This window comes from Vigna unguiculata, chromosome 8, assembly GCF_037176805.1.
Source record: "Vigna unguiculata cultivar grain cowpea cultivar isolate G323 ecotype 2 chromosome 8, ASM3717680v1, whole genome shotgun sequence".
NCBI classification, from domain to species: Eukaryota; Viridiplantae; Streptophyta; class Magnoliopsida; order Fabales; family Fabaceae; genus Vigna; species Vigna unguiculata.
Window position 1 is genome coordinate 7,188,139 of NC_140799.1, and position 14,761 is coordinate 7,202,899.

At 33.7% G+C, this 14,761-nt stretch overlaps 1 protein-coding gene across 5 annotated transcripts; it reads right to left on the reverse strand.

The window, feature by feature from the left end:
• Nucleotides 1-7,459: 7,459 nt before the first annotated feature.
• Nucleotides 7,460-14,661, reverse strand: LOC114194055 (uncharacterized). Of its 5 annotated transcripts, XM_028084094.2 has the most exons (15): nt 14,455-14,544; nt 14,273-14,341; nt 13,862-13,984; nt 13,713-13,767; nt 13,432-13,520; nt 13,100-13,124; nt 12,390-12,428; nt 12,155-12,272; nt 11,415-11,542; nt 10,863-11,214; nt 10,434-10,552; nt 9,670-9,874; nt 8,480-9,583; nt 8,315-8,386; nt 7,460-8,127 (listed from the first exon to the last, which is right to left on the reverse strand). In XM_028084094.2, exons 3-15 carry the CDS (start codon nt 13,937-13,939, stop codon nt 7,818-7,820), a joined length of 2,694 nt encoding a protein of 897 aa, XP_027939895.2. In that variant the 5' UTR covers nt 13,940-13,984; nt 14,273-14,341; nt 14,455-14,544; the 3' UTR covers nt 7,460-7,817. The 5 variants fall into 5 exon arrangements, with proteins under 5 accessions (XP_027939895.2, XP_027939896.2, XP_027939899.2 ...); XM_028084095.2 differs by lacking the exons at nt 14,273-14,341; nt 14,455-14,544 and adding an exon at nt 14,572-14,661; XM_028084098.2 differs by lacking the exons at nt 14,273-14,341; nt 14,455-14,544 and adding an exon at nt 14,572-14,595 and having other exon boundaries at nt 13,862-13,979.
• Nucleotides 14,662-14,761: the final 100 nt, after the last annotated feature.

Here is a 14,761-nt window from a genome sequence, read left to right on the forward strand (position 1 = left end):
ACACTGTTCACCACACTTAAAGGCTGGGGGACTGGTGTATCACACCTAGCCGTTCCTGCTAGCCTACCAACACATATCATCCTTGACCGACAACCCATATCGGACAAGGCTGGGGGACTGGTGTACTATATCTAGCCGGAATCAACCAAGTAAAAGTGGTGTATATCGAGACCACCTAATATTCGGACATCACCAATATAAGTAACCTAGCCAAGTAGTCGGTCAAGGCCGACTACCCGAACACACCTGCTAAGTTCTCCAAAAAGCTAAGGGGACCCCCGCATTCAATAAGCCTCTAGGGCCTGGGTTGGGGCCCAGGCCCACTCATGGCCCAAACTGGGGCCCAGGTCAAGACCCAGCCCATGTAATAGTCAAACGTCATTAATGTTCTATAAATACACGTGGACCCCATCATTTAAAGGTACGCATTCATTAATCACTGATTTGACTCTTTGAGAGCTTTGACTTACTTGAGCTTCGGAGATTCTTCTGCAGGTAACCCCTCCTGGGTCCAAGCTGACATGTATCGACCGGGAAGAGGCCAACTGAAGAGATAGTGGGCTACATGGTAAGGTGACGCTTGTGTCTAACCTCTTGTTTGTTCTCTGCAGGAACAATTATACTCGTTGAACTTTAACTGGCAGAGAATGTTTCTCGTATCCCATTTCTTTCGTTCATTCATTTTTCTTAACACGTTCCTCGTTTCGAACATAGTTCATTTTGTCGCTCCCACTTCCCAACCTTCACAGAACCGTCACTGTGCGAAGTCGTCTACGAAGTCATCGTCACCGTGCGAAGTCGTCGTCACCATGCGAAGTCTCCTACGAAGTCGTCGTCACCGTGAGAAGTTGCCTCGCCACCGTCGCGTGTTGTTTCTGCGCTCTTCGTCTGCTAGCATCACCGTGCGAAGTCGCCTACGAAGTCACTCCTAGTCTGTGTTGCCCTCATTGTCCATCTCTTATACGCTTTCTCCATCTGAAGGTCAACATTTGAACCCTAACCACACATTACTGTTGTTTTGTTGAATGAGTGAAATTGGTAGTTGTTCTTTTGCAGGAGTTAAGTGTGATTGATGTTGGAGTGAAAACGGCCAAGGTTAGTTTTTGGTTCTCGTTAATCCCTTCATGAATTTTGTCTCTGTACTTTCTTGCTCCTATTTAAACTTGAGTATTCATTTGTTATTTGTGCTTACAGTTAATTCAAGTCATTAAACTTGGTCAATTTACATTACTTGGTAGTAATCTTTTCATACAATGCTTCCATTAAAGCTATTCAATTTTCTTTTGGCATATCGATTTGCAATGAACACCTTAAATTCACTATGTGCTTCAGATTGTAATTATCATTGTATTTTAGCCTAATCCAATTTCAGTTGGCAACAAACTTACACTAAAATAGTACATGCCTCACATTCCTTTGATGTGATGACCAACTAGTTTTAGAAATTAGACATTCCTAGGGTCAATTTTAATTTGTCTGAAAGCATGAAGGGTCTATAATCTGGTTAAGTGATGACATCAATTATAAAAGGCACTTATACAAGGTGTTTTCTATACGCAATGATAAACTTAAAATCAATAATTTTGATCTTTGAGTTTTTGGTTGTTCTAAAGCACCGAAAAGTGTTTTTATGATGTTGGGATAGCTATAACAGGAACTTTGTGGCCTTGTTTTGGGGGCTTTGCTTATGAACTTTTGTTGTGAGGTTAGAGGTGATGCGATGATGGTAAGTATTGGAGAGAGAAACAAAAGGGAAAGAGTGAATGATCCAAAACATGTTTGTTGAACTTAACAATGAATAATGATGGAAGCAAACTACACCTACAATGGAGTTCTGTTGAAATAGAGAATGAAAAAACTTATTTAAACTGAATCTAGTATGCATGATGTCTGTTGCTATAGCCATGGTAACTCCATGGAAACAAAGATTGTGAACCCCATTAGTACCAGTGTTACCTCTTGGTTACCCTCACCAACGGTTCAAATGAGGCTACCTCCTGCTATTTCTTTGTCTCACTTGCCAATTTTTGCTGCTTCGACTGATACTTAAGAAAGATAGATCCTTTTCACTTTTCACATTATGCGCTATTCCACTTTTCAATGTTTAAGGTATTTACATCGTAGATGCACTTAGAAGAAGAATGATCACATATATGGATTTATTGATCCTATTGCCATTCAAGGCATTGGGAATAAAAGTGAAGAGGTTCAAAAGTACCTATTAGAGGCATTTGATGTTGGGAAAAAAGAAGTGTACTTAGCGCCTAACATTTAATTGTATTTATGTAAAACTTAATTGTATATAATGATATTTGAATCTGTAGGGGTCATTGGCAGTTGCTGGTAATTCTTCCTGAGAAGTTTGTTGTGGTTCTTTTGTGTTCATTACACAAGAAGCCTAACACTTTGAAAATTAAAAGTACATTACAAGCGTAAGTTTTTTTTTATTAACTTATTTTGTGTTATATAATTTCATTTTACTAAGTTCCATATTAGGCACAATTTCAATATACATTAAATTTTACAGAGCAGTTGAGGCTCATTCAAGGTTGCAGGGACAACAAATCACTTCTAGAAAGAAGTTACAGTTCATTGCGCCAACTGTAAGTAGTTAATCTTCAAACTATTGAAATATAATTATCAAATTTATGATATTATATGAATTTAACTTGTAGTGCTCACGTCAACCGGGAAGCTATGAGTGTGGATATTATACCATGACGCACATGCATAGAATCATATCCGCAAACATTATTGACTCATGGGATATGGTAATATGTACAATTTATAAATCACATCTTAAGTATTTATCCCTAAAAGATTGTTGACTCAACTATTCATTGCGTACATTTTCAATGACATATCTCCAATGGATCAAGGAGTCTTGAAGGAAGTTCGTGAGCAGTGGGCTTCGTTTCTTTTAAGTGTTTATATGAGATGATGTTAGGTGTTTTATGACTTATATAGTAATTTGTTTTGGAGTAGTATTATATTTCATATAAACATTACATTCTATTCCATGCAAATATTAGATTAAATGAGATTTGTTTTCTGGATGTTTTGGGTAATTATATACAGGTTTGGTATATGGTAGGAAGCATAAAAAAGTTTTCCATAAAAAAATAATAAATTACTTTTTATACTGGTTGAGGTCATAGTTAGTGTAAAATATGTAACTTTTTATACCGGTTGGAATTATAATCGGTATAATAAGTCATTTTTTTCTTACATAACTTTCCATTTTCAAGAGAACTTTCTATACCGATTTTAGAAATGGTATAAAAAATAATTTTTTATACCTGTCATGGAACCGATGTAGAAAGATCAAACCTTCTATACCGCCTGCATCTATACCTATGCTAGAACCGGTATACAGTGGCGGACGTACGAAGGGACAGGGGGGAGCCACGGCTCCCCCAACCATTTTTTTAAATTTTTTTTTTCTATATATTTAAAAAATAATTTTTATAAATTATTATTTTATTTATATTAATTGATTTTTATTTTATTTTATTTTCTATATATTAAAAAAAATATTTATATATTATTACTTTATTTATATATTATTACTTATTTATATATTATTATCTTATTTATATTAATTTAGTTTGAAAATTTTTTTAAAAAAATTAAAAATTATGTTTTTTTTTCTAATATAATTTTTAAAATGTTTTTATTTGGTTTCTCTCTTCCGTGCCTTCATCTCTTTCTCCCATTTTATTTTCATCTCAATTTTCACCATTAATTTCTTATTATTTTCAAAATCAAATTGCACAACGACAAAATTGAAGAGTTAAGGAACATTTTGGACCGAACAATTTCTTCTTTTGAGTAAGTTCATCTTTTCCTTTTTATTTTTGAAGCAATATGTTTCTCTCTTGTATGTGGCTTTTCTACGCTCTAGGCATATCTCTATCTGTTAGAGATCATAAAATCATGCTTTAATTGTTGATCAAACTCTTCTTTGTGTAGATAGAGCTATTTTAGGCTTTGAAGTTGTGTAAGGGAAGAACAAGATTAGGAATATACTCTAAGGTAAGGAAGCTAATCATTTAGAAGTTATTAATTTTCTTAACATATTGAGTCTTGCTTTTAAGATTTAATTATTCATAATTTTATCTTTTTATAAAAATAGGTGAGAGGTGAAAATTTTATATTAGAAAAACTATGATAAAGAGTAAAAGAATTGATTCTTTTTTCAAGAGGAAGGCTTGTGATGAAGATGAAAAAAATGCATCTACGTCATCTAAAATTGAGAAACTTCATGAGAATCCAAATATTGAAGAAAACGAAAAACAACTCTCTAAGGTTCCTAAAGTTACATATAATGAATTTGAAAATACTTTAGAACGTGATCCGGGAAAGCGTCTTCAAATTTGGCAATACCCACCAAATTAAATTGATGAGGTACGAAGGACTTATCTAAAATGGGATCCATATCAAATGTGTCTAGAAAATTATCCATTGTTATATTGTTTAGATTCTATTATCATGAGTGCTTATTTTGAATAAAAAAAATAATGTAAAGAAATTGATTTTTTTTTAATTAAAAGAAATTAATTTTTTTTAATTAAAAAAATAATTTATATATAACAAATATAATTTGGCCCCCCTAGAATTTTTGGTCAAGTTCCGCCACTGTCGGTATAAAAAGCCTTTTTTTAACCGATATGAAACATTTATTTTACACTAGTGATAATTTTATTATATAAAATTATTATTCTCTATGTTATTATTATTAAGGATTAACATTAATCAATAAATTAAGTTATTTGTTAATGTTAATTATATTGCACATAATTAATTATTGTATGGGTAATATATATAGTTTTGGTTTTCTGATGAACGGTCCATGATGGGTTTGAATAATCAGATACTTATTCGAGAGGTCCCTAGTCTCTGCCGAGAGGATATAAAACTGATACCTATTAGTCAGTTTTTAAGTAACAACGTAGAACACTCTTACCTTTTAAAATATCTATCAGAAAGAGAACAGTAACATCTCATACTACGTGTTTCCATAGATCTTTCATTGATTCTGGATACACAATATTTTCACTCATACTTAAATATATTTTGAATATATAGTATTATTGTATCTTATATATATTTTATTCCTATCCGTTAATCCAATATTATTTTTTGGGAAATGTAACAAATATGTAATGAAAGTCGTAGAATGGTAGGCATTTTTATAACACAATTACTGAGTTTTTTTTTCATAAGTGTAATCGTAATATGTAATGTTTTCGTGATTGAATTGCTTAGTATTGAATTAGGTTGCATGTGACGGATCGATCTCATTGATTGTGTCGTTTGTTACTTTTAATGCAACTCTCTTTATCAAGTCTTGCACAATCAAGGTGTATCACTCACCAAATCCATAACTTTTCCACAAAATTTTATTTTATAAATAATTAAACATTTATGTTTTATTTATACTAATAAATATGTTTAATATAACGAATGCTAATCATGCATTATCGAATATATTTCTAACACACGTTTTATTATTAATTAAAATTCACAAACAATAGGATCAAAATATACAAGTATTTTTAATTAATAAAAATTTGTTCAAAAGAGTGTTGACATGTAAGCATTTTCCTTTTTGTCACATTCGTTGAAAATCCTTTAAAATTATTTACCCTTCCACTTTGCTAGTGATTTTAAATCATCGAAAGAGTATGAGTTTGATTTGTAAATTATAATCATTAAAAGCGTATAATAAAGTACATTTTATTTGTTTTATTTATTTATTTATTATTATTATTATTATTATTATTATTATTATTTTATAGACGAAGTAGGTTAATATATTATAATTTTAAATTTTCATTTTCGATAATTTCAGCTCTTATGGTTATTTTAATAATATTTTTAACATGATATATTTCATTCAATTGCTTTTTCATAATATAAAACTTATATTTTGAATTTTTAAAATTTACGTTGGTATGACTTTTGTATTTCATTTTGAATAAGAAAACAAATCAGCGCTATAGTTCTGGAAATTCAAACTGAATATCTTACATTCCACGAAATTTATGTAACAACTATTAATATGTTTTCTGAAAACTAACAGCATATTCTAAAACTAAACTCAATAAAATTTCCATCCATTTAAACCTTACAATTTTTGGACACCATTTTTTATCTTGAATAAAATTTCTTTTTCTGAAAATTTCAAATTTCAAATTCTAAACAGGAGCGAGCTCAATTACTAGAAAAACCATTAAAAATTTTATATAGTAAGTCAAAATGAGATCTTCAATTTTATAAAATTGAATTCAATTAATTAAATAGATTAAAATTTTTAGAAAATTGTTATGAAGGGTCCAATAGAGAATTGAAATTTTATTTCACTTACTGTGAAACTATTCATAAACATGAGAAGTTGTTTAGTTTACAAAGATTTTCTTTTTTCGAATATTATTGGATATAAATTATGCTATTATGGAAAATACATCGATGAAGTTTTGTAATCTATAAAAATATTGATTATGCTTATAGGTGGTAACATAATAAATATTATGTGATTAAGCTAGGCCAAAATCGGTTATACTTATTTAAAAGAAAAAAGGAAAAAGAAAAAGGAGTCGAAGCAGCTTTGTTTTTTTTAAAGACCGGAAAACATAATGTGTACTTTGATTTTACATTCTATTCCCATTTCTAAGAATCATGTGTATGAAATAAATCATTTTTTACTATATTTAAGAATGTTTTAATAACTGCATAAATTAAACAATTTAGTTTCATTTTTTTCACTCACATTATCTACAATTTTTTTCACTCATTTTCATACACATTTCTTACATCCAAACAACCATACTTTTTTACTCTCTTTCTCCTCCTTTCTTTGCCTTTCCACCTGATCCATGGGTTTAAACTACCAATTTTAAAGGAAAAATACTTTCTTTCCCTTTCCACCTAATCCATGGGTTTAAACTATCAATTTTGAAGGAAAATAATTATCCACATTAACATTGTAAGAATACTCAAGAACATCAAGAACCATATGATCAATACAAATATATATTTTTTACTCGTGTAAAAATGTTATTTGTTGTGTAATAATGTTACATAAAAATGTAATTATAATATTATAATATATTTGTAATTATAATATTAGTTTTCCATATAATTATAATCACATTGAATTAATATTGAATAATAATCAAATTAATTTTTTAAGTTTGTAAAAAATTGAAGTGCACAAAAACATTACAAGAGTATAAATCCTATAAAACCTCACATTAGAATAAAACTTACAAAAGAATATTATTAAAAACCATGTACCATTATGAAAACTACTTGAACTGAAATATGATAAGAAAAGATCTTACAAAATTCTTGTAAGGAAAATAGTCATGGTTTGTTTATAGAGTAATTTTTTCTTTAGAGAGAAAGGCTCTAGGTAATATTGTTACTCTATGCAATTTATTATATCACAGTAATCTAAACATAATAATATGTTCCATTAAAAATAGATAACAAAGAACCTAAATGTCCAATATATTGAAAATACTAACCAAGAGCATGTTTGGAGGCCAAAACTTCATAATTCAGCTCAGATGCATTTAATAACTACGACATAACTTCATAGGTAACATGTCCGAATCATCTCGGTCACTACACCGAAACAACACAACTGCATTCTAGTCTCTAAATATTCTAACACAACTACCGTTTGCAAGCCATTTCAATTCAATAGAAGAAAAATATCCAAAGAATGGTCTATAAAGGAAAATAAGAGATGTCGGTGAATTCCAGCAAGCAAACAGATTCACTAGACACGCCAGACATATTATCTCACCTTAGTTTGAATAGGGAGAACCATCTCCGTAGGATACAAGGCCTTTCTTTGCATCTGGGCTTTCAGACGGGGACCTTGACCTACTGTTCCTGCTCGCCTTCAGTGGAGATTGTGATTCTATAGAAGCCCTGGATCGTGATGGACTTCTACTCCTGGACAAAGACCTGCTCTTCTCAACACGAGGTCGATATGTACCTACAGGTGAACCACTGCGAACAGGGCTTCGGCTATGGCTTCGACTATATCGTCGACCTCGACCTCGATATCGCGGGCTGCGTGATACAGATGGTGTCCTGCTCCTCCTCCGGAACCTGTATTTAGATTTTCACAATCATATTCATAAATGATGGGGAAGAAATAAGACTTGCCTCAGAAAACAAAATGTGTGGCCAAATAGATCGATGGGAAAGTAATTATGCCTCTACAAGATTTACTAAGAAATTCAAGTAACGTAAATGTTATAAGAAGTTGGAATAAATAAATAAACAAAAGGAAAACCTTGGTGGAGTTCTTCTACGTGGCAGTGGGCTCCTATTACGCCTAGGGGAGTACCTCCTGTAACCTGAATATCTGAGCAGAAAGTGTAAAAAGGTTATTTAACTCTCAACATGCCACCTTAGCACCATGGCTAACTAGAAATTCTAAACAACTTTACCGATTTACCTGTCACGGTAACTTCTTCCATTATAGCGGTACGACCTCACAGGAGATCGAGAGGGAGTCCTATACCTTCTAGCATAGGAGTACTGTTCACTGAAACCTCTTCCCCTTCTAATACGTTTTGGGGAAACATCAGGTGACACACTTCTAGACAAGCTTCTACCACGTGGACTCCTAGAATAACTGTGGCGATTGCCTCTGCTTGGCACTCTAGCTGGACTTCGGCTAATGCTTCTTAAAGGGACTCTGCCAGAGCTTCTGCTCAAACTTCTGCTCATGCTTCTGGCAGATGATCTAACTGGACTCCTGCTTATAGTCTTTCTGGACACTCTTACAGGGCTTATGCTGATTGATCTTCTTGATTGTGCTCTGGGTGAATTCCTCCGGCGGCCCCGAGAAGGCGCTCTTACAGGACTTGCACTCGCACTTCTATGACCATGAGATCTCACAGGGCTTCTACTAACATTTCTACGAATATCAGTTTTCACTGGGCTTCTACTGATTGATCTTCGAGATGGTGCTCTGGGTGAACTCCTCCTCCGGCTCCGAGAAAGGGGTCTCACAGGGCTTGCACTGACACTTCTCCGACCACTAGATCTTACAGGGCTTCTATTGGCACTTCTATGATTGTGTGTTCTCACAGGGCTTCTGCTGATTGATCTTTGTGATCGTGCTCTGGGTGAACTCTTGCGGCTCCGGGAAAGGGATCTTGCAGGGCTTACACTGACACTTCTATGATCACGATATCTAACAGGACTTCTACTGACACTTCTATGATTATGATTAATCACAGGGCTTCTGCTGATTGATCTTCGTGATGGTACTCTGGATGAAGTCCTCTGGTGGCTCCGAGAAAGGGATCTAACAGGGCTTGTACTGACACTTCTATATCCACGAGATCGGACAGGGCTTTTACTGACACTTTTTCCCTTTCTACCTCTCGCTGGGCTTCTGCTGATGCTTCTTCTGTTTGGACTCCTGCTCAAACTCCTCCGTAATGGAGCTTGAGGGCTTCTACTACCACTAGGACTTCTGCTCAACCTCCTTTTTCGACTAACGCTAGGACTTCTGCTCTCACGCTTTGGACTAATACTCATGCTTTGACTCCTGCTTATCAACTTTTAATAAAATACCACATCTTGAAGAAATGGTAAGCATAAGAAATAACTGTGCGACAAGAGTGGAAAGTAGACCTAGATTTGCCTGGTTGATCATCCATCACATCAGGCTGCCTGCCTTCACTTCTGTCAGATCTATGGTTGGCTCCATTGCCATTGCTACGCCGCTCTCCATTTTCATTTGGGATTTTTTCCTCCTCCAGCATATCCAATTTCTCCCCTTTTGTAAGGAGCACAGCTGGTAAATCTTTCTCCACAACCAAGGAAGACTGACCTTCAGCTGCAACAAAATGAAAAAGAAGAATAAAGACATGTTACACTAGCCAAAAAATGAAAACTAATAAAATTATAATCTACACAATAACGTTGTTCTTTTACACAAGCTACAAGTTTCTAGATGCCGCATTTAAGTGACTTACATACCGAGAAGGTAAAACATACAATCATTTTTGCTTTACATTGCCAATTCAAAGAAAACATCATATTTCTTTCCAAAAGCTTAAGTACGGATCAATTAAAGAAAAGTAAAATACAAAAGTATTCACAATTACAGTGTCAACATGGTAAAATAATACAATGTTAGGCAAATCAAAGCAGTCGCCCCTCCCTGCCAAGTAGGTACCTGAACTGGATTGTCTCTAGGCAACAATTCAATATACAATGCAACCAAAATCTAGGCCAGTATAGGCCCACAACAAATCACTATTTTACAAAATTCTAGCTAATATTTCAGGATTTTATATCTTTAGAGACCAGGTAAAGAAAAAGAAAACGGTTTAATAGATAAACTATATTTCTTGTACACAATACACTAAAAAAGTGAATGACTAAAACATTACCATGCTTCTGAGAATGATCTTTATGCTTCTGATCTTTTGCTTGAGCACCACAACTTTCACCGCCAGAGCTGTTGCCACTCTTATTATCACTATCTGAATCAGTATGACAGGTCAATTCCCTAACACCAAAGACAATCTCAGTGTCAGCCAACTTTTTGATAGTGTTGCACTAAAGATTACATCTATAGCCCCTTCAATACATATAAATGTTTATCTCAAGAGCAATGAATGCAGCATCGTTCAATGAGACAGCAGCTATGATTCTACTCATAACCAAAGAAAATGCAATATGCTAATAGAATAAATAAACCACAACCCATAAAACCACAAAATATACACACAGCTATTGTAAGTTCTTCACAAGCACGCATCTATAATTAGAATGTGGAATTTATAAACCATAACCAAATACAAAATCAAAATCAATACCTTCTTGATTTGCGTCTTGATCTTTTGTCTTGTTTCCTTCGTCTCTTGTCTCGGTGTTGTTCTCTTCTTTTTCCACGTCTATGTTTATCTTTCCTAGACCTCTTTCTCTTTCTCCGCCTGTCATCACTGGAGGAACTTGTGAAAGATGAAGATGTATCTGAGTCAGAATCACTATCACTTTCTGAAGAACTCGTGTCTGAATCTGAGGAACTACTCGATTCTGATGAGTAATACTTTCTCCTTTTCCTTTTGTCACCTGAAGATTTTTTGTGCTTTCCCCTATGCAGTTCAGGACTATGGATTTCAGTAGATCCATCTCTTCCCTTTTTTGACTTATTTATCTTCTTTCCATCTACAAAGGTAAAGATTCAAATCAACAGATCAAATATAAATCAGAATATATCACATTCAAATGAACAACACATAATGTTATGCTTCAGCATTTTTAATAAGTGTACTTGAAAGATTATTAAGAATTTAACTGCTCAAATAATATAGTTCACATCAAGGGTAGAATTTAGTATTCTGCCTACAGGTCAAAGGAATTCTCACCCTCATTATGTTCACCACAATTAATTATTTTAACAGTTACGCTTGGAAGTCCTTCTTCATCACCCACATCTTCAATTTTCTTCAATATATTATGTCCTTGCACAAGCTTGCCAAAGATTACATGTTTCCTGCAAAATAAACTCAGAATTGAACAAGATAAGCAAGTTGGTAATTTAGTTCCACTAAAAATACGACTAAACATAAGGCAATTCACCTTCTCCCACTCAATAACTAGAGAGACAAAGATCCCATTCATAAAAACAATACAACAAATCATGTACTTCAAATTGAAAAATTCTTGCAACATAAGGTTCAATGCTACATTTCCTCGACTAAATTTTAAATTAAGGCAGATGGCATATGAATATATGTATAGAGAACACTGAAGCAAAAATAGAATTACCACAATACAATAATAAAACCTTGTCCCACTAGATGACTTTTGACAATGCATTACAGTTAATTTAATCAAATTAATGAATTATTTAAAAATAGCTACCACGTAAACTGATGTTAACATCTACAAAAGCCAGTGCTGGTTAGGTTTTAGCTAATAAAAATAATCCAAAGACAGCTTAAATGGGGTTTTCAAGAGTTGTTTCAATAATCATTTCATCCAAATAGCACTAAAATGTTTCATAGTCACTTATTGCAGTAGATAAGCTCAAATTAGCTGAAAATAAAATTATCCAAATGGGACCGAAATGCTAAATGCCATTAAAAAAGCCACATAAGCAAACCTATCAAGACGTGGATCAGCTTTAAAAGTGATTATAAAATGAGAACCAAGAGTGTCACGATCAGCAACTGGCATGGAAAGAAGGCCTGGAGCATCGTGCTTTAGCCTAGGTGATTCATCTGAAACATCACAAGTACAATCTGTTAAAACCACATCAACTTAGATGCATAAACATGACAGTTCCAAATTGATGCTGTAGATTATGAAAGCTATAGACCACAGCTTAGCATTCTCACCTGGGAACTTGGAACCATAAATGCTTTCTCCACCAGTCCCTGCAAAACACACAGGACAATGTGATGTGGGAGTGTAGAAGGATGTAGTATACAACATGTGCAGCATTTGGAATGCTATAAAAAGAATAATAGATGACTGCCAGTGAGGTTTAATAGGTTTAAAGACAAGCCTGCTTTTCTTCCACATAACTACAAAGTACAATAGAAGAGAAGGCTGAATGTGATTATTAAAGACCCCTTTTGCTTTACAGTGGTTCAAGATCAATTTGGTTAACAGAAAAAAAGCAACAACCCCAGCATAGCATGATTTTAACAAAAACACACTAAGAGATGGTAGAGAACAATTGAAGAAGTTACACGACAGATAAAAAGCATATGATGGCATGGCTATAGTTTTAAAATTACAACAAGCCACATCATGGTAATATAAAAAAACTAACCAAAAATGGAAAATAAAATTCCTTTGATACTACCCACCCCATTACAAGCAAATATATACTTGCAAAGGAGCTCTGTTAGTTACCTAATTGACCTAGAAAAGAAAATACCATTGTCACAGGAAACATGAAAATGGAACAAGGCTTGTTACTCGGTCAACTGAATGATCAAATGATAAAAAAGAAAGTAACTACATATACTGTATTAATAGAAATATTCAAAAAATGGTGAAATAATTCATTATAGGTGGTGTGTATCAACATAATACGTACCATTTCGGTTTACAAAATCACCTCCCTGCAAAAAGTAAACCAACCATTAGCACATACAATCACTTAATAACATTTCATACACTTGTGTTTGGTCATCATGGGCCTTATTAGAGTTATGAGTGTTAATGAGATATAACTTAGTAAGTACAACCTTAAAACTATATCACAAGAAAGGTAGCTGTGACCATCAGCCCTGTATCCTACAGAATAAACAACAGTAACTGGCTAAAAGAGGGAACACTACTAAGCCAATTTTAACCACAAAAAGATGTGAGGATATAGAGAACTACTACAGTAAGAGCTAAATGCACAAAAAATTAAAAACAACATACCCGGGCAATGGAGCCTTTAACGATTTGATGAAAGAAAGAACCCTTGTAGTGTAATGACTTTCCAGTGTTTGGACCGACTCCTTTTTCTCCTGAACATACAATGACATTTCGGAAAAGAAATGGGGTAGGGGAATCAGTTATTTATTGATTAGACAAGGAATAACTATATATAATGTTCCAATTTTTCAAGCACAACTCAATACATAGAATTTTATATTGAAAAGGTCTAATAAACAAATATCAACATTAAATGAATTTTTCACGCAGGTCAAATTTATTACCTGTGCACAATGCACGGAAATTTTCAGCAGTCTTCGGAGCAACATCATAGAAAAGCTGGCGGCACAATCAGGAACTTATATCAAATACCGCAAAATTACTGCATTCTGCATAGATTAAAAATGACAATTCATAGAGACAAAAAAGGTACCTCAAAAACCATCCTTTCAACCGGATCCCCATCTATGGACACATCCATAAATACCGGACAATTCTTCTTCTTTGCCATCCCCCTCCGCTCACTAATCAAAACTTAATCTGTTTAACAGCTGATCTGAATAAACAAAACATCATTAGACAAACACCCTCTATCAGATGATATCAGGCAATAATTCATCACTAAGCAAAGAAACACCAATCCTAGTAACCTAGTAACACAACAGAACTACACTGCTGCATTTCCACGCAATATATTTTTTTCAAAATATTTCTATTCCACTAGCATTCTCAACTCAGCCCTAAACTAAACAAAAAATGAGAGAACGTGAGCTACACAAAGATCACATCACATTAAAAATAAAAAATAAAAAATAACTCCTAGCAAATAATTCGCAGTTCGTACCACCAAAACAACTGGTTCATTCAAAAACTACAAACCACAAGCAACGCAGATCGAGAAGTGCGAAAGGAACTGAAAGCATTAACAGTAAAATCAATTAGATTGGAATAAACGACGCGAAATCGCAGTAGTTGCGTGGAATTTGAGATGCAACCCTAAAACCCTAGCTAGTTAGAGACACTAACCTAAAGAACACGCTGAACGCGAAAAACGATTCACATATGCATAAACAACAGATAAATACAACAGTGTTAAAATGCAATCTAACAAAGATGTTAAGCACGCGTTGGAACTCATTTTACCAAAGCGATGTAAGTGATTATATTGTGAGAGGGAAGAGCCATGAGGGATAGAAAGTGAAATAAAGAAGCTTCTGTAGAACAATTTTACAAATACACTGAAGTGAAATATCTTTATTTTATTAACTTGCACACGTGGCACATAATTAAAGGATAAAGGAAAATTCTAGCTTAAATAATTTTTACTCCAATA

Bases quoted from the DNA above. Each gene is read 5' to 3' on its own strand.
- LOC114194055 (XM_028084095.2), bottom strand. From the start codon at position 13,939: ATGGCAAAGAAGAAGAATTGTCCGGTATTTATGGATGTGTCCATAGAT. The intron at 13,521-13,712 runs GTAATAAATTTG...TTGTATGTTCAG, and splicing joins TTTCCGTGCATTGTGCACAG to GAGAAAAAGGAGTCGGTCCA. The intron at 9,584-9,669 runs GTCTACTTTCCA...GTTGATAAGCAG, and splicing joins GATCAACCAGGCAAATCTAG to GAGTCAAAGCATGAGTATTA.